This window comes from Saimiri boliviensis, chromosome 19 (assembly GCF_048565385.1).
Source record: "Saimiri boliviensis isolate mSaiBol1 chromosome 19, mSaiBol1.pri, whole genome shotgun sequence".
Classification (NCBI taxonomy): Eukaryota; Metazoa; Chordata; class Mammalia; order Primates; family Cebidae; genus Saimiri; species Saimiri boliviensis.
In genome coordinates this window covers 37,101,271-37,115,321 of record NC_133467.1, presented here as the reverse complement: position 1 = coordinate 37,115,321, position 14,051 = coordinate 37,101,271, and the positions used below count along the sequence as shown (strand labels likewise).

The following is a 14,051-nucleotide window of genomic DNA, read 5'->3' as shown; positions in this document are numbered from 1 at the left end:
TTCTCTCTTCCTTCTTTCCCTTCTTACTTATTAAACTCCCCACTCCTTGAAAAAAACAAAACAAAACAAAAAAGCCGGGCTTGGAGGCTCACGCCTATAATTCCAGCACTTCGGGTGGATCACCTGAGGTCAGGAGTTTGAGACCAGCCTGACCAATATGGTAAAACCCTGTCTCTACTAAAATTACAAGCATTAGTCGGGCGTGGTAGTGTGCACCTGTAGTCCCAGCTACTCAACAGGCTGAGGCAGGAGAATCTCTTGAACCTGGGAGGCAGAAGTTGCAGTGAGCCAAGATCACACCACTGTACTCCAGCCGGGGCAACAGAATGAGACTCTGTCTCCAAAAAGAAAAAAAAAAAAAAGACTAAGAGTCATGGTCCCTCTCTCGTGGAATTGCAGTGAGGACTAAATGGGACTTACTGTCTTACTGTGCGCCTGGAAGTTGAATATGAGTCTGAGTCTGGGCTAAAAGGGCCTGGAGATGGTGACCTAAGGCCTTTGGCCCTTCATGGAGGGGGATGGAGGGAGGTGCTGACCCACAGCTGACAGTGCCTGTTGGAATCCAGGAATCCTGGCTTCTTTCTTGCTCTGCTTTGAGCTTTTTCTGTGAGATTCTCCCTTGTCACAGGGCCCAGGGCTAAGACTAACAAGGCATAAAACGTTTCCAAGGGGTGGGAAGGTTTTAATGATCATCCCAAAGGGACCAGGGGATACAAACTCCAAATCCAGCCTTTGTATCACCATTATTTCAGGCAACGGGAGGAGGCTCAGCCTTGCTTAGCTCATTCCCAGATGAAGAGGCAGCCGGAGGGAAGTCCCTGAAAGTGCCTCTCTACCCAGCAGAGGGGCTAGGGGAAAGTGGAGAGGTCTCTGCTGCTGTTCCCACCAAGAGCAGGGAGACCTCAAGCAATAAGCTGAAAGTCAGGACGGACCCAGAATCAGGCAGGAATTGGGCAGGAACATGAGACACTGGAAGGTGAGATGAGACTGAACAGGTGAGAAAACTCTTAGGGTCCCCAGACAGCATTGAGATCTTATAGAGGGGCCCCAAGGGCCTGCTAACTCCAGGGACTAAGACCTCCCAGGTAGGGAGGTACCCCTAGACTGAGACACTCACAAAGGGACCCCAGTTCAGCAAGGGTCAGAGGAAGGTCTGGAGGGATAAGAGAGTAAAGGGTCCCGGGTGGGCAAGAAGCTGAGGAGGGAGCCTGGGGCAACACCAGGGCGGGGCATCAGGCCGGTGCCAGGAAGGTGTGGCCAGAGGAGTCCTCTAGCTGCTACACTGCTGCTCTTGCTCACGGATGAGGTTGGCGATGGGGCCGGTGATGCCGCCTATCAAGGTCCAGTACTCGTCGAAGCTGATGCGCCCATCATGATTGGCGTCCAGGTTCTGGATGAGCTTATCCGCAGCCTTCCGGTTCCCTGTGTCCTGGGGAGGAAGCAAGAGTCAGCAATGCTGAGGGTGGAAGCCCCAGAGAGACTCCAGGCAGGAGGACCCTAGGCAGAGTCCCAGGATCTGGCATGGACAGCTGCTTCCCTTGGAAAATACAAACACCGTCTTCTCTGGCTAGGCCTTTGCATCCTGAGAAGACAGAGGCCTGGGGGTGGAGGAGACCCTGGAGCTAGGGGAGCTATGGAAGGATAGAGGCCTCGGCAGGGAAGGACACTCTGAGAGGTCAGAGGCTTGCAGGGGAGGGAAGGGGAGAGGGAGGCAAGGCCCTTAGGTGTGAGGCCTTACCGAGAGCATGTGGTTCAGCTCTTTCTGCAGCATCGCACGGAAGCTGCTCTTGCTGATCTTGTTCTTGACCAGGCTGTACTTAGACACATATTTGTCGAAGTTTTCCACCAGGACGATGATCGCCTTCTCCAGCTCAGTGTAGCAGTCTGACATCTCCCTGCTTCGCCTGCTCGCCGGGCCTGGGCACCAAGAGGAGGGGAGATGAGAGGAGACCCCTGTTAGGCGTGTCTCTCGCATAGAGACCACCAGGCAGGCTTGGTGTGGGCAACGAAGCCTTTTTATCTCGCACTTGGATGCAAGCGGGCCAAGTCTGAGACAGGAGTTAGGCAAGGGGAGTGGGAAAGGGGACTGGTTATGTAGATTGGGGCAAATGGTTAGTTAAAGGTAGTCATCTATTTTAGGGAGGGGAAGGGCGTCACGGGATGCATGGTCACAAGGGTAGGGGTATTATAAGGGTGAGGGTTATTGGTTGCAAGCAGAGGGGAGGGTGGGGTAAATTACACAGTTACAGGGGTCGGGGTCCTGAGAAACCCAATGTCCAGGGGGAAAATTTCGAAAGGCTCAGCAGGAGCAATGGTTGCAGGTTGCCGGGGGGGAGAGCAATTAGTTGAGGCAGGAACAAGTTGTTTCACATCTCTTTGTGGCCATCTGGTTACTTCAGACTTTCTGGCCCCCGGGGGTCACCAAGGCTATAATGGCCAGGCTTGGACTGGGAGGCCTGACAGCCCCCACAGGCCATACCTCCTCGTCCACGCCCACCCTAGGCCCTTGGTCCTCCTCCTCCCCTGCTTCTAGTCCCTGGAGAAGAAGGTGGCAGGAAAAGGGAGACACAGAGTGGGTGGGGGAAAGGAGGCAAGCCCTGGAACGAGAACTATGCGGCTCCTCTAATCCAGGTGCTCCCCAGTTCAACTGCCTCGACAGGTTCTCCGGGCCCCGCCCCAGCCCCAGGCACCAGCTTCCAGCCCTAGGGAGCAAGATCCCTGGTGTCAGAGCCCTAGGGGACAAGAGGCTCCCAAGGGAAGTGGAGAAGGGTCCACCTGCTCTCCCACCCTGCTCCGCAGCTGGCCCACCTCACCTGGGGCAAGCATGGCTGGGACTGCTGAGATGAGCCTTGGAGGATAGAAGCAGAGGCTTCTGGCCGGGCGCGGTGGCTCAAGCCTGTAATCTCAGCACTTTGGGAGGCCGAGGCGGGTGGATCACGAGGTCAAGAGATCGAGACCATCGTGGTCAACATGGTGAAACCCCATCTCTACTAAAAATACAAAAAATTAGCTGGGCATGTTGGCACGTGCCTGTAATCCCAGCTACTCAGGAGGCTGAGGCAGGAGAATTGCCTGAACCCAGGAGGTGGAGGTTGCGGTGAGCCGAGATCGCGCCATTGCACTCCAGCCTGGGTAACGAGTGAAACTCCGTCTCCAAAAAAAAAAAAAGAAGCAGAGGCTTCTGCCTCCCACTCCCAGGACTGGCTGAGACCCCAGCCCCAGGCAACAAAGCAGAAAGGAAAACCTAGGCCTTCCCCACGCCCTGGCCGGGCTCCAGGGCAGTGAGTCCCACGTCTCAGGCCCAGGCTGCCCCTTTTGGGAAAGGGCAAGATCCAGATCCATTGGATCAGATTTTGTGCGGCTCTCCCACCACCACCCCCGCCCCCGCCACACCCTGCTAGCCTCTCCTCCCTTACGCCCATCCCTAAATACACAGCAGGACCCAAGAACACCCTCGTCCGCTTTACCTAAGGCGGGGCCAGGCCCTGTTCTGCCGCAGCAGGAGACGGACCCTGGACACAGCAGACTGCCAAAGGGCACATGCGTCACCCCCTCACCCCAAGACAAAAGACACTTTCCAAGCGGATACAGCCTTCTGAATAACAGGATATGAGGGGAGCAGGCGGGTCTGGATAGACTCTGTTAGTCACAGCCCATGCCCAGAGCCCCTGCCTGTCAAACTGGAGAAATCAGACTCCCTTCCCACCCCCAAGCCCAGGAATGAGCTCCAGCCACCCTCGCCTGGCCGGTCCTGACGAAAGGAGATGGACAAAGCAGGGACACAGCCACCACAGGGGCCTGAGCGAGCCACAGTCAGATTTGGAAGGAAAGGCTGCTCGATCAGGCCCCGGCCACAGTCTCCTGTCCTGTCACCTGCTTGCCATTGGCCCCTCATGGCCATTCCGACTCCCATGCAGGCTGTCCTGCCCTCTCCAGCCAGCTGAAGCCTGCCCATCACTCAGTCCCTGCCCAAACCACACCTCCAAGGGGAGCCAGCCTTGACCCCTGCCCTGGGCACCACCCTCGCTGACTCCCACAGTCATATCTGTCATCACCATTCAGCTGGCACTGGCGGGGGCCCACTAACTGGTGAGGCCACAGTGTCTTGCCTCGGTCCTTGAGACAACCGTAGTTTTTCTTAAACACGGCCAATGTATTTTCCGAACTAAACAGCAGGACTCCCAGACTTGTCTTTAAATCCTGGATATATACTGCCCCATGGTTTTAATCTCTGCACCTCTCCAGCCCACATCGCCTGCCTGAAGCCTGGCTTAAGGTAGACATTCTATAAATATTCCACCTCCTTCCAGCCCTCATAACAGGTATTGCAGGTCCCTGACCACCTTTAAAGCTTTTTCTTTAATGAAGCCTCTTTTGAAGTAAGGGTGGGACCAGGAGGGGATAGGCCAGGAGGCAAGAAGGAAGGACAGTTAAGAGGGAGACTCAGGCTGTGGCTTCTCTGAGGGAAAATCCCACCCTTGTCTCCCCTTCTCCGCCTGCCTGAACCCACTGGCCCCTGGTTGGGAGGATGGAACACAGCACCATATTCTTTGATTTAAGTGTGTAACTGCGTGGTTTCACGTCTATACTGTTGTAAGACTTTCATACAAACTCTTTAACATTTACAAATGAGGAGGAAGACCATTGTTCAACCCATGGTCTGTCTGCTGTGCCATCCTTGGGTTGGAGGTGGCTCAGGTTCATGACCAGTGTTCCAGGTGATTCTGAAAAGCGTGCCCTTTTCTGGAAGGACTGTGCCAAGCCAATTCCCAACCAAGCCTTGGGAATGGGATCATAATTCAGAGAACATCCCCACACTTAACCATCCCAGTCCTTGTTCCCTAAGTGAGGGATCTTTTGGGAAATGGTCAGGGAGAGAAAGAGGAAAGGAAATGGGTGCCCTTCTTCCCACGGGCCAGCCAGCCTCTCCCACCACCAGTCATTTCTCTGAGCTATCTCCTCCTGGTCTTCCTCAATATCATGACCCAACCCCTGCCTGCCTCCAGCAGCAACCAAGCAGACAAGACACAGGTAAGCCCCAGAGATGACTCTGCCACCTGCTCCCAGGAGTACTGGGAGACCCAGGCACCTCAGGGCTTCAGCTCCCAGCTCCTCCTCCCAGGAATCTGCCCCTCTCCCACTTTCTGTGAAATGAGCCGCCCTGGAGATAACATCTGACAAGGGCTTTTCTGGAGCTTTTTCTGAAGGAAGGTTAGGATAGCACAGTTAAGGAGCATTACCCTCCACCACCTCCCTCCCCTTAAGGCCAGAAGACAGGATCTGCCACCCCACCCATCCCACAGCCACCTGCTCCTCCAGGCTACCCCATTCCCCCACCAGCCAGGGCCCAGGTCTCCTGGGTAGGGGGTTGGGCAGATGTTCTAGACCATCAGCCCCTTCCTAGAAAGGTCAAGTAGGAGGTCATCCCTGCATTGGCCCTGCCACACGAAGGTCCCGGCCTGAGAGAACAGTGTAGACTAGAGCCTTTTAGAAATGTGGGAACAGGAGGACCACGTGTCCTCCAACGGGCCCGCTCACCTCAGGCCTCCGGCCCTACCCCAGTGCTCTCATTGTCTTCCGCTTGGCTGATTCATCACTGAGCAACCAGCAGTCTCCCACCCCCACCCCGCCCACCTCAGCCCAGCTTGCTGACTTCTCCAAAAGCCCAAATTGCCCTGACACCATGCCCCTGGATCCCAGCCACCCCAACCGCACCCTCCCACCCCCAGGTTTGGGCCCCACGCCCTCCAAATGCCTCCTAACCACCCACCTCCCCAGGCTCCTTCCCACGTGGTGGAGTCCCGAATGTCCACCGCACCCTCCTAAGTCCACCTTCTCTTCCCACCCCACACACACCTCTCGAGTCTTACATTTTTTCCAAGTGTTGGGACATGTCCCCAGACTCCTGTCCCTCCTAGCCACCGTTCTCTCCAGAGTCTAGCCCACTGTCCAGCCTAAGTGTGGATTCTCTGTGTCCCTTCCATCTACCTGGAATGCGTTCGCTCACTCGGGCACCATGGTTTGCTGACTCATTCATTCATTGGCTCATTTCTTCACTCTCATTCATTCACTTGCGCGTTCAATAATGCATTCACTCTCTTGCACATTCATTCCTTCATTCCCTTTTTCGTTTACTCATTTGTCCCCTCTGCCTTCAATATCTAGGGAAGGTGCTATCCGAACTGGGCTGACAATACCACCTCTCTCAGCAAGGCTCTTTCAAAGGAAATCTCTCCAGCCTCAGCTGTTCCATTCTCTGCTCCTTCCTGTGCTCTTTCTCCAGTTTCACGAGGCCCTCTCCAGAAACAGTTCCTGGAGCACGGTGAGGCCTGCTTTGGCCGTGAGGTAGCCCCCCGTCACCCTCACCACCATCTTCCTGCGTCTAATTCGCACACGTGCGCGCGCACGCGCACACACACACACACACACACACACACAGAGCAAGGACCTCTCCCATTCCTGATCCCCTCCGCTTGGGTAACCCATCGCCCTTCCACTTACTTCAGCTCTTGGAGCAAGAAGCCAGCCTCTGAAATTTTTCCAGACAAGTGAAGTTGGAGGCGTTTGGTGTGGATCCTGCCTCCGTCCCCACCCCCAACACACACTCAGCTGCCCCAGCCTCACCAACGCCTACTAAAATGTGGGGAAAGGCAGAGCCAGCTCCCCAGCACCCCTGCCCTCACCCCCATCGCGCCTGGGCTGGGCCGGGGAAGGCTCCCATGGTGCAGGTGGCTCTGCCAAGCCCAGCAAGTCAAGCTGGGGCCTGCCTGGGGCCTGCGGTGCAGAAGCTGCTCTCCCTCTATCTCTCCCCCTCCCGGGGAGCTTGCAGGCTCCGAACAGCCTCACTGGGGCTCCTCCCGGATCTCATCGTCCCTCTCAAGGAACAGCTCCTGGAACACAGGAGGGACTGCTTGGGTAGTGAGGTAGAGGAGACCTCAGCCCCTGCCTCCTCTTCCCGGAATCTCCGGCTCCCTGGGACCTGCCTGGTTCCTTCTGGACCTCATCTCGTCTCGCAGGACACAGCTCCCAGAGCCCTGCAAGGCCTGGGTCCAAGCTCTGATCACCCCCAACCCAGACCAACACGCATTTGTCCTCTTCTGTTGGGGAGGGTCGAGCAGTTGTGGGCAAAGCTTCCAAACGCTCTCTCCCTGGAGAGGAGCTCTGTCAGCTGCTGCGCCTGGGAGGGGGGTCTCACCACCCAGCCCCCAGCCCCTCAGGACTCCCCATTCCCAAACTAGCCTGTGGGGGAAAGTTAATAATTACCGAAATCTTCCTGCCCCGTCTCTGGCAGGCCCCTCTCCCCAGGCCCCCTTCACTGCCCCGTCTCCTGGCCTCCCAAGACTGTGGGGCCCTCCGGCAGCCACAGACCTCCCAGCCAGGGCCTGGGGCGCTCACCTGCTGCCTCCGTCTGCCTCCTCTCCAGCAGGGCTCTGGGGCCTGGGCTCTGGCACTGCCAAGCAGCTCCCTGCGCTCAGCCCAGCTGGGACTCCTCCCCTATGCACTCCCAGAATCTGTCCCACTCCCTCCTGGCCCTGCCCGCCGAGCTGGCTCGGTGGGGAGGTAGTGGCTGAGCTCCCTCTTGATTTGGCCCTGGGGTTGGGCCCTTGTTAAAGGGATACGCACCTTTTCTCACACCCCTCTACCTCCGTCCCAGAGGGAGTGGTGGAAGCTGGCACTCCCCCAACCCCACCCTCCCAGCCCCGAAGGAACTGAGCAGAACCTGAAAGGGTAGAGAAAGGAAGGGAAGGACTGTCACCTGCCTTTCTCACCTGGGTCACTGGCAGCCCAGTTTCAGCGGCTCCCAACAGACAAGTTCAGTTAACATTCCAGGCCAGCCTAACTGGCCACAGAAACCTCCTTGCCATTGGGGATTTCGGGAGTAACGCCCGACTTCAGAGCTCAAATCAGAAGGCAGATGCCAGGGACCTATCTGGCTCCCTGGTCTTCTGTCTCCAGTCCAGCCCAGGAGCTCTTCTGAGACCCAGCCCTAAAAGCCCTCGTGTACACCAGGGGACTCCTCTGGAAACTCCCCACACCCCACCCACCGTTTCCCTAAGATACCCAGGGAAACTGGCCAGCTCGACCTCCCTACACTGGGGCAGCCGCTAAAACCAAAGAGGGGCCCCCTCACCCACTCCAGCAGTAATGACATTGACATTCATTCCTCAGGCACTCGCCCTGTGTCAGGCTCTCTGCTAAATGCTTTACCCGTGTGGCACTGTCCTCCTAGCAATCCTGTGGAAGTAATATTCATATCCCCCATTTTACAGATGAGGAAACTGATACTAAGAGTGTGCCCAAAATTCCAATAAGGCAGATCTGAGATTCAAACTCAGGTCAGTCAGCCTGTTTCTCACCTCCCACCCCCACCCGCCCCATTTCCCCTTGTTATGTCAGCCAGGGCTCAGAACACCTGGGCTAATATCCGTTCCCCAAGTGTGCACACATGCCCTCCTCTCCTATAAGACGACCCTCCCACTGGCAAAGAAGAGCTGATCCACGTCGCCCTTTTGGGCCTGGTAACACCCTCAACCCAAACTCGTAGGTAAAAGTGAGTCCCCATTCACTTCCACTGCCAAGCACTCCAGCCCCACATGCCCCACCCTACTGATGGCTCTGCCATTGACTCCCAAGCTCTCCTCACCCATGGACCCTGGGGAAGGGGGTGTCCAGCCAGTCAAGACAACATCTTTCACTTTTTTCATGATTTTTTATTAATCAAATGATACAAAACGACCATCATTCCATCAATGCCCAAGCACCCAGCGGGTCCTCTCCCCCCATGTCACACCCTCCTCAGCCTCCTCTCCCCGCACCCTGCTCTACCTCCTCCCCACCCTAGCCCAGGGACCGAGTCTAGGAGGAGCCTGGGGCAGAGCTGGAGGCAGGAAGAGAGCCCTGGATGGACAGCTATGGTTTGCGTTGGGGAAGAGATTAGGAGGTAGGTTCTTAAAGACCCTTTTTAAATACCAGATATCCAGCCATATTCCCAGCGCCATTCTTCAAATCCTTTCCCATAGCCCAGCTCCTCTCTGTTCTCCCCCTACTATCAATTCTTTGGCTCTTACACGATTTTTATCCCTCCAGCATCCCTCAAATATTCATACCTGGCCTAACCAGTTCCCTGAGCCTCCCTCTGGTGGGGACTCCTGCACCCGTGAGCTCCACAGAGCACTCAAGAGAGAAGTACCCAGAGACCTGGGGAAGGCCATTAGAAGCTGAACGTTGCAGAGATGAGAGGAGCAGGCTAGGGAACAGGCGGTGGTAGAGGAGAGTTTTCTTTCCAGGCCCACAGTCTCTCCCCAGCACCCCCCAGAATGCCAGGGGGCGTCCTCAGCTCCCCCGGACAGGGCTCTTCAGCTTCACACTCTTGGCCGCTTCTCCAATCAGCTCCCAGAAACTCCCGAACTCAAGTTTGGAGTCGTTGCAGCTGCCCAGGTTGGCAATTTTCTCTTCCAGGCCACAGTTGCTCTGCGAAGAGTGAAGACACCCGGGCTCAGGGAGGCCACACTTTCAGATCCTGCCACCCCACCCTGCCCAGGGGCCAAGGGCAAGAGCAGGGCCTACCCAGCGCTGGGGGGAACCACGAGGGGTTGCGAGTGCCAGTGTGGGTGGGGCCGGGAGCACTGGCTTGGGAAGTCAGGGGACTGGCTGGGTGGGGTGTGCTCCCTCTGTACCGGCATGAGGTGGGGCAGCTGCTGGGTGACCAGGTCCCGTAGCTCAGAAGGGGTCAGCGTCTCCTTCCCACCCTCCACGGAGTACTGGTGGAAGTTCTTGATGAGGGTCTCAATGGCCCTCTCCACATCACTGAATTCTTGAGCATCCTGAGGGCAGGTGACATCACCCACATCAGTGAAGCTCCACGTCCCCTGCGACACCCTGCTTCCCCAGGAGCCTGGCAAAGCCCGCAGGGCAGAAGAAAGCTGGAAGGCACACAGCTCCCACCCACTCCAGAGCCCAGAACCTGGCCTCTCTCCTCCACCCCCAGCTCGGCCTCCAGGTCACAGTGGCCACAGGTTGGGCAAGGCTTCCCTCCCCACACCCCCTAGCTGCAGGCAGAGCAGGTCCCAGCATGCACCCAGGCATCCTCTTCCCAGGAGGACTCCATCTGCATCACCCTGTGTGGGCCTCAGGAGGGAGTTCACATCTCACTGGCAGGGTCTAGGATGCAGGGCAAGGCCAAGGTGAAGGGCAGAAGTCAGTGGGGGACATAGACCCTCAGGGTGAAGGAGAGGAGTGTGGGAGCAGAAAGGCCAGGAGTAAATGAGCCCACCTCGGCGTTGGCTGACCGGCACTGTCCCATGGTGCCCGCTGCGTCTGGTCCTTTGGTGAGAGTTCTGTCGTCCTATAGCTGGCCCCAGAGGAGCTGATGGCTCATGATCTGCCTAGAGGAAGGGGCAGGCCTGAGGTAAGGGGAGAGTCTAGCATTTCTTTCTCAACTGCCCCCTTTGGCTCCACCTTAGCTATTCTGTGCCTCACCACGGGGTCAAAACCAGCTCCACACAGGCCCAGGCCCCTCCTGGGTTTCAAGAGCCAAGGTCACATCCCCCAGGCCAGCGCATCTAGGGGGATCCCTTGGGCCTCACCTTAGCATTTCCACCTCCTCCAACCACCCACCTCTGACTGAAATACACACGCCAACCTCCCGTGTCTGATCCCCTAGCCCTTACCCTAAGTGTGCCCTCTGGACAGCAGGCAGTAAATGTGGGTGAAAAGCTCTGGGTTTCCTTACCTGCTGGCAGCCGCTGAGACAGGGCAGGAGGAACCAGCTCACCTGAGCTCAGCTCTTATACCTGGGGGAAGGGAGGGGAGGCAAGGGGCTGGGCCTAAGCCACCCCTGCTATTGCAGCAGCCCGGGCTGTGAGCCAGCTTTATGGGCCCCACCCTCCACTGGCCAGAGTTCCAGAGCCCTCCCCGACCCTGCCATGAGGAGGGAGTCACAGAGAGCTGGGAAGACCCTGGCCTCAGATCAGCATTCGGAGTCATCGAGAGAGAGGCCAGGAGGCTGGAGAGGCAGGGAGGGCTTGGAGACCCCATGGGGTCACCCCATGAAGTGGAAGGGCCCTGGGGAACTATAATGCAGGGAAGGAGAGGGGTTCTGAATCTGTAACCAGGAAAGGAGAAGCAGGAACCTCTGTACCCTCCGTGCATGGCTGGTTGGCTGTATGTCTTTCTCTTTCTCTCTCTCTCTCTCTCTTTCTCTCTCTCTGTCTCTCTCTCTCTCTCTCTCTCTCACACACACACACACACACACACACACACACACACACACGCGCGTGCGCGCGCGCGCGCACGCTCCTCCCAGCCAGGCCCAGTTTGGATACTGACGCTCAAGCCTGCTGGATCCTGGAGCCCAGCCTTTACCAGTCCTGGAGGCAGAGAGATGAGTGGAGAGAACTCGAATCAGGAGGAAGAAGCCAGAGAAGGGCAGCCTGGTGGAGGGAGGCGGATGGAGTGAGTGTGGCCTGACCTCCCTTCAGCTCCCCTCAGGGGCCCAGAGTGCGCAAGTGCCAGGCCCACTTGGGCTGCTTGGCAGCTACCACCCACTCCAAACTGGTTGGGCCACGTGTTTCTCCCTCCCTCCCTCAGAGCCCCATGCCTCCCCTAACCCAACTGCAGAGCAACACCCCCCTATCCAGGACCCAAGAGCCCCCCATCCATCCCGGAGACCCCAACCCCAGTGGACCTCCTCACCTGCCCAGGCCCAGACACCTAGAACCTGAAGTTACCGGGAGTGGGTAGAAAGAAGGGCAGGGCAGGTGGCATGAGTCAGAGCAAGGATGGGGTGTGGCCCAGAGCTGAAGTTCCTGGGATCCTTTCCTGATCCCTCCCGATGTCACCTTCTCAACCCAGGGCCCTCTGTGTCTCAATGGAGAGGATCTTCCAGCGGTGTCTCATTCAGAGAGTTCCTCTGAAGGGCTTCAACCTGCAGGTCCCTCTAAGGGTCTCTCAGCCTGTGGGCTCCTCTGAGAGTGACTCAGCCTGGGTTCCCCTGGAGGAGGCGCAGTCTGGGGTTCCCTCACAGGACTTCTCATGATGAGGGAGCCCTTCAGGGCAGGAGCCCCTCTGGAATGACTCCACCAATGGCCCTTCAGATTCCCAGTCTGGGGGTCCCTCTGAGGGCTCAGTCTGGGACCCTCTCGTGGTGTGTGACAGGGAGCTCCCTCAGCCTAAAGGTTCCTCTGGACTCATAGCCACCCCACATGGATGTCTGCCAGTAAGGCAGTGACAGCCTGGGAGGCCGGCCACTGAGCTGCCTGCCCCTGCTCCCTCTGGTGGTGGCCTTGCCCACCTTATGCTCCTCAAGCCAGGAAGGCAAGTTCTGCCTCCGGTGACACCACCACAGCCTCACCCCACGGTCCTTGAGCAGAGCATCGGGCCCCTCCTTTTGCTTCCCTGATGCTCCAGAGGGTAGGGGGAGGGGGGTCTAGTGTTCCTGAGCACCCAGCTAGAGGATCCTGGTTAATCAGAGCTCTGGAATCCACCTATTCTTGTCTTTAAGACTTTAGCTGGCTGGGCACAGTGGTTCACACCTTGTAATCCCAGCACTTTGGCCAAGGTGGGCAGATCACGAGGTCAGGAGATGAAAACCAGCCTGGCCAACATGGTGAAACCCCGTCTCTACTAAAAACACAAAAATTAGCCTGGCGTGGCGGCGCACACCTGTAATCCCAGCTACTTGGGAAGCTGAGGCAAGAGAATCACTTGAACCCAGAAGGTGGAGGTTGCAGCAAGCTGAGATCATGCCACTGCACTCCAGGGTGGGCAACAGAGCAAGACTCCATCTCAAAAAATTTTTTAAAAAAATTTATCTACGATCTGTGTCCTGATCTTTAATACAGGAGTTAAAAATCGTGCCTTCCTCAAAGAGCTGTGATAATTAACTAAAATAATGCAGGCAAAATGTTTAGCACTGTGCCTGGTACTTAGTAAGTCCCCCATACATGTACACCACTATCACTGTCACCCACAGGACACACTCCAAGATAAGGGAAGCAGAGCAGGACCATGCATCTTACCTGCCCTACATCTCTGCCTCTACTTTTCTTTTATTATTATTTTTTTGAGATGAGGTCTCTCTCTTGTCCCCTCAGCTGGAATACAGCAGAGTACTCTCGGCTCACTGCAACCTCTCCCTCCCGGGTTCAAGTGATTCTCCTGCCTCAGCCATCCAAGTAGCTGGGACTACCGGCACCCACCACCATGCCTGGCTAATTTTTTTTTTTTTTTTTTTTTTTTTTTTTTTTTTTGAGATGGAGTTTCGCTCTTGTTACCCAGGCTGGAGTGCAATGGCGCAATCTTGGCTCACCGCAACCTCCGCCTCCTGGGTTCAGGCAATTCTCCTGCCTCAGCCTCCTGAGTAGCTGGGATTACAGGCACGTGCCACCATGCCCAGTTACTTTTTTATATTTTTAGTAGAGACGGGGTTTCACCATGTTGACCAGGATGGTCTTGATCTCTTGACCTCGTGATCCACCTGCCTCAGCCTCCCAAAGTGCTGGGATTACAGGCGGGAGCCACCACACCTGGTCTTTTTTTTTTTTTTTTTTTGACATGGAGTTTCACTCCTGTCCCCCAGGCTGGATTACAATGGTGAGATTCTTGCAATCTCACTGCAAACTCCTCCTCCTGTTTTCAAGTGATTCTCCTGTCTCAGCCTCCTGAGTAGCTGGGATTAAAGGTGCCAGCCACCATACCCAGCTAATTTTTGTATTTTTAGTAGAGATGAGGTTTCACCATGTTGGCCAGGCTGGTTTTGAACTCCTGACCTCAAGTGATCGCACACGTTGGCCTCCCAAAATGCTACGATTACAGTCATAAGCCAACGTGCCCGGCCCTCTGCCTCTACTTTTCAGATATTCATTCAACCACTTATTGGGCAGCGGATCTGTATAAGACCTGGTACTAGATGCTGCGGAATGGTCAAAGACAAATAACATTCTTTGTCCTCAAGGGGCTCATAATTTTCAGATCCATCCTCAGGTCAAGAGAGAGCTTTCCCACCCCTGGTCTCAAGAAAAGAAATCAGGGTGGGGTGCGAGCAGGAAACA

The 14,051-nt window shown here is 56.3% G+C and overlaps 2 protein-coding genes across 6 annotated transcripts; both read right to left on the bottom strand.

The window, feature by feature from the left end:
* Window positions 1–661: 661 nt before the first annotated feature.
* S100A16 (S100 calcium binding protein A16) lies at window positions 662–7,566 on the bottom strand. 4 transcript variants are annotated; one of them, XM_003941881.2, is made up of 3 exons: window positions 7,396–7,566; window positions 1,739–1,917; window positions 662–1,429 (listed from the first exon to the last, which is right to left on the bottom strand). In XM_003941881.2, the coding sequence occupies exons 2-3, from the start codon at window positions 1,889–1,891 to the stop codon at window positions 1,271–1,273; spliced, it is 312 nt and encodes a 103-aa protein (XP_003941930.1). In that variant the 5' UTR covers window positions 1,892–1,917; window positions 7,396–7,566; the 3' UTR covers window positions 662–1,270. The 4 variants fall into 4 exon arrangements, with proteins under 4 accessions (XP_003941930.1, XP_010327954.1, XP_010327953.1 ...); XM_010329652.3 differs by lacking the exon at window positions 7,396–7,566 and adding an exon at window positions 6,502–6,525; XM_010329651.2 differs by lacking the exon at window positions 7,396–7,566 and adding an exon at window positions 3,468–3,571.
* A 1,124-nt stretch (window positions 7,567–8,690) lies between these two features.
* On the bottom strand, window positions 8,691–11,764 carry S100A14 (S100 calcium binding protein A14). Of its 2 annotated transcripts, XM_010329647.3 has the most exons (6): window positions 11,695–11,764; window positions 11,329–11,432; window positions 10,733–10,793; window positions 10,274–10,385; window positions 9,678–9,824; window positions 8,691–9,471 (listed from the first exon to the last, which is right to left on the bottom strand). In XM_010329647.3, the coding sequence occupies exons 4-6, from the start codon at window positions 10,301–10,303 to the stop codon at window positions 9,334–9,336; spliced, it is 315 nt and encodes a 104-aa protein (XP_010327949.1). In that variant the 5' UTR covers window positions 10,304–10,385; window positions 10,733–10,793; window positions 11,329–11,432; window positions 11,695–11,764; the 3' UTR covers window positions 8,691–9,333. The 2 variants fall into 2 exon arrangements, with proteins under 2 accessions (XP_010327949.1, XP_074246085.1); XM_074389984.1 differs by lacking the exons at window positions 11,329–11,432; window positions 11,695–11,764 and having other exon boundaries at window positions 10,671–10,750.
* Window positions 11,765–14,051: the final 2,287 nt, after the last annotated feature.

What these genes read in the sequence shown, in the direction of transcription:
- S100A14 (XM_010329647.3), bottom strand. Translation starts at nt 10,303, where the DNA reads ATGGGACAGTGCCGGTCAGCCAACGCCGAG. An exon ending in GCCGGTCAGCCAACGCCGAG is followed by an intron (nt 9,825 to 10,273) that starts GTGGGCTCATTT and finishes ACCTGCCCTCAG; the next exon opens with GATGCTCAAGAATTCAGTGA. An exon ending in AGCTGCCCCACCTCATGCCG is followed by an intron (nt 9,472 to 9,677) that starts GTACAGAGGGAG and finishes CACTCTTCGCAG; the next exon opens with AGCAACTGTGGCCTGGAAGA.
- S100A16 (XM_010329650.3), bottom strand. An exon ending in AGCTGAACCACATGCTCTCG is followed by an intron (nt 1,430 to 1,738) that starts GTAAGGCCTCAC and finishes CTTCCTCCCCAG; the next exon opens with GACACAGGGAACCGGAAGGC.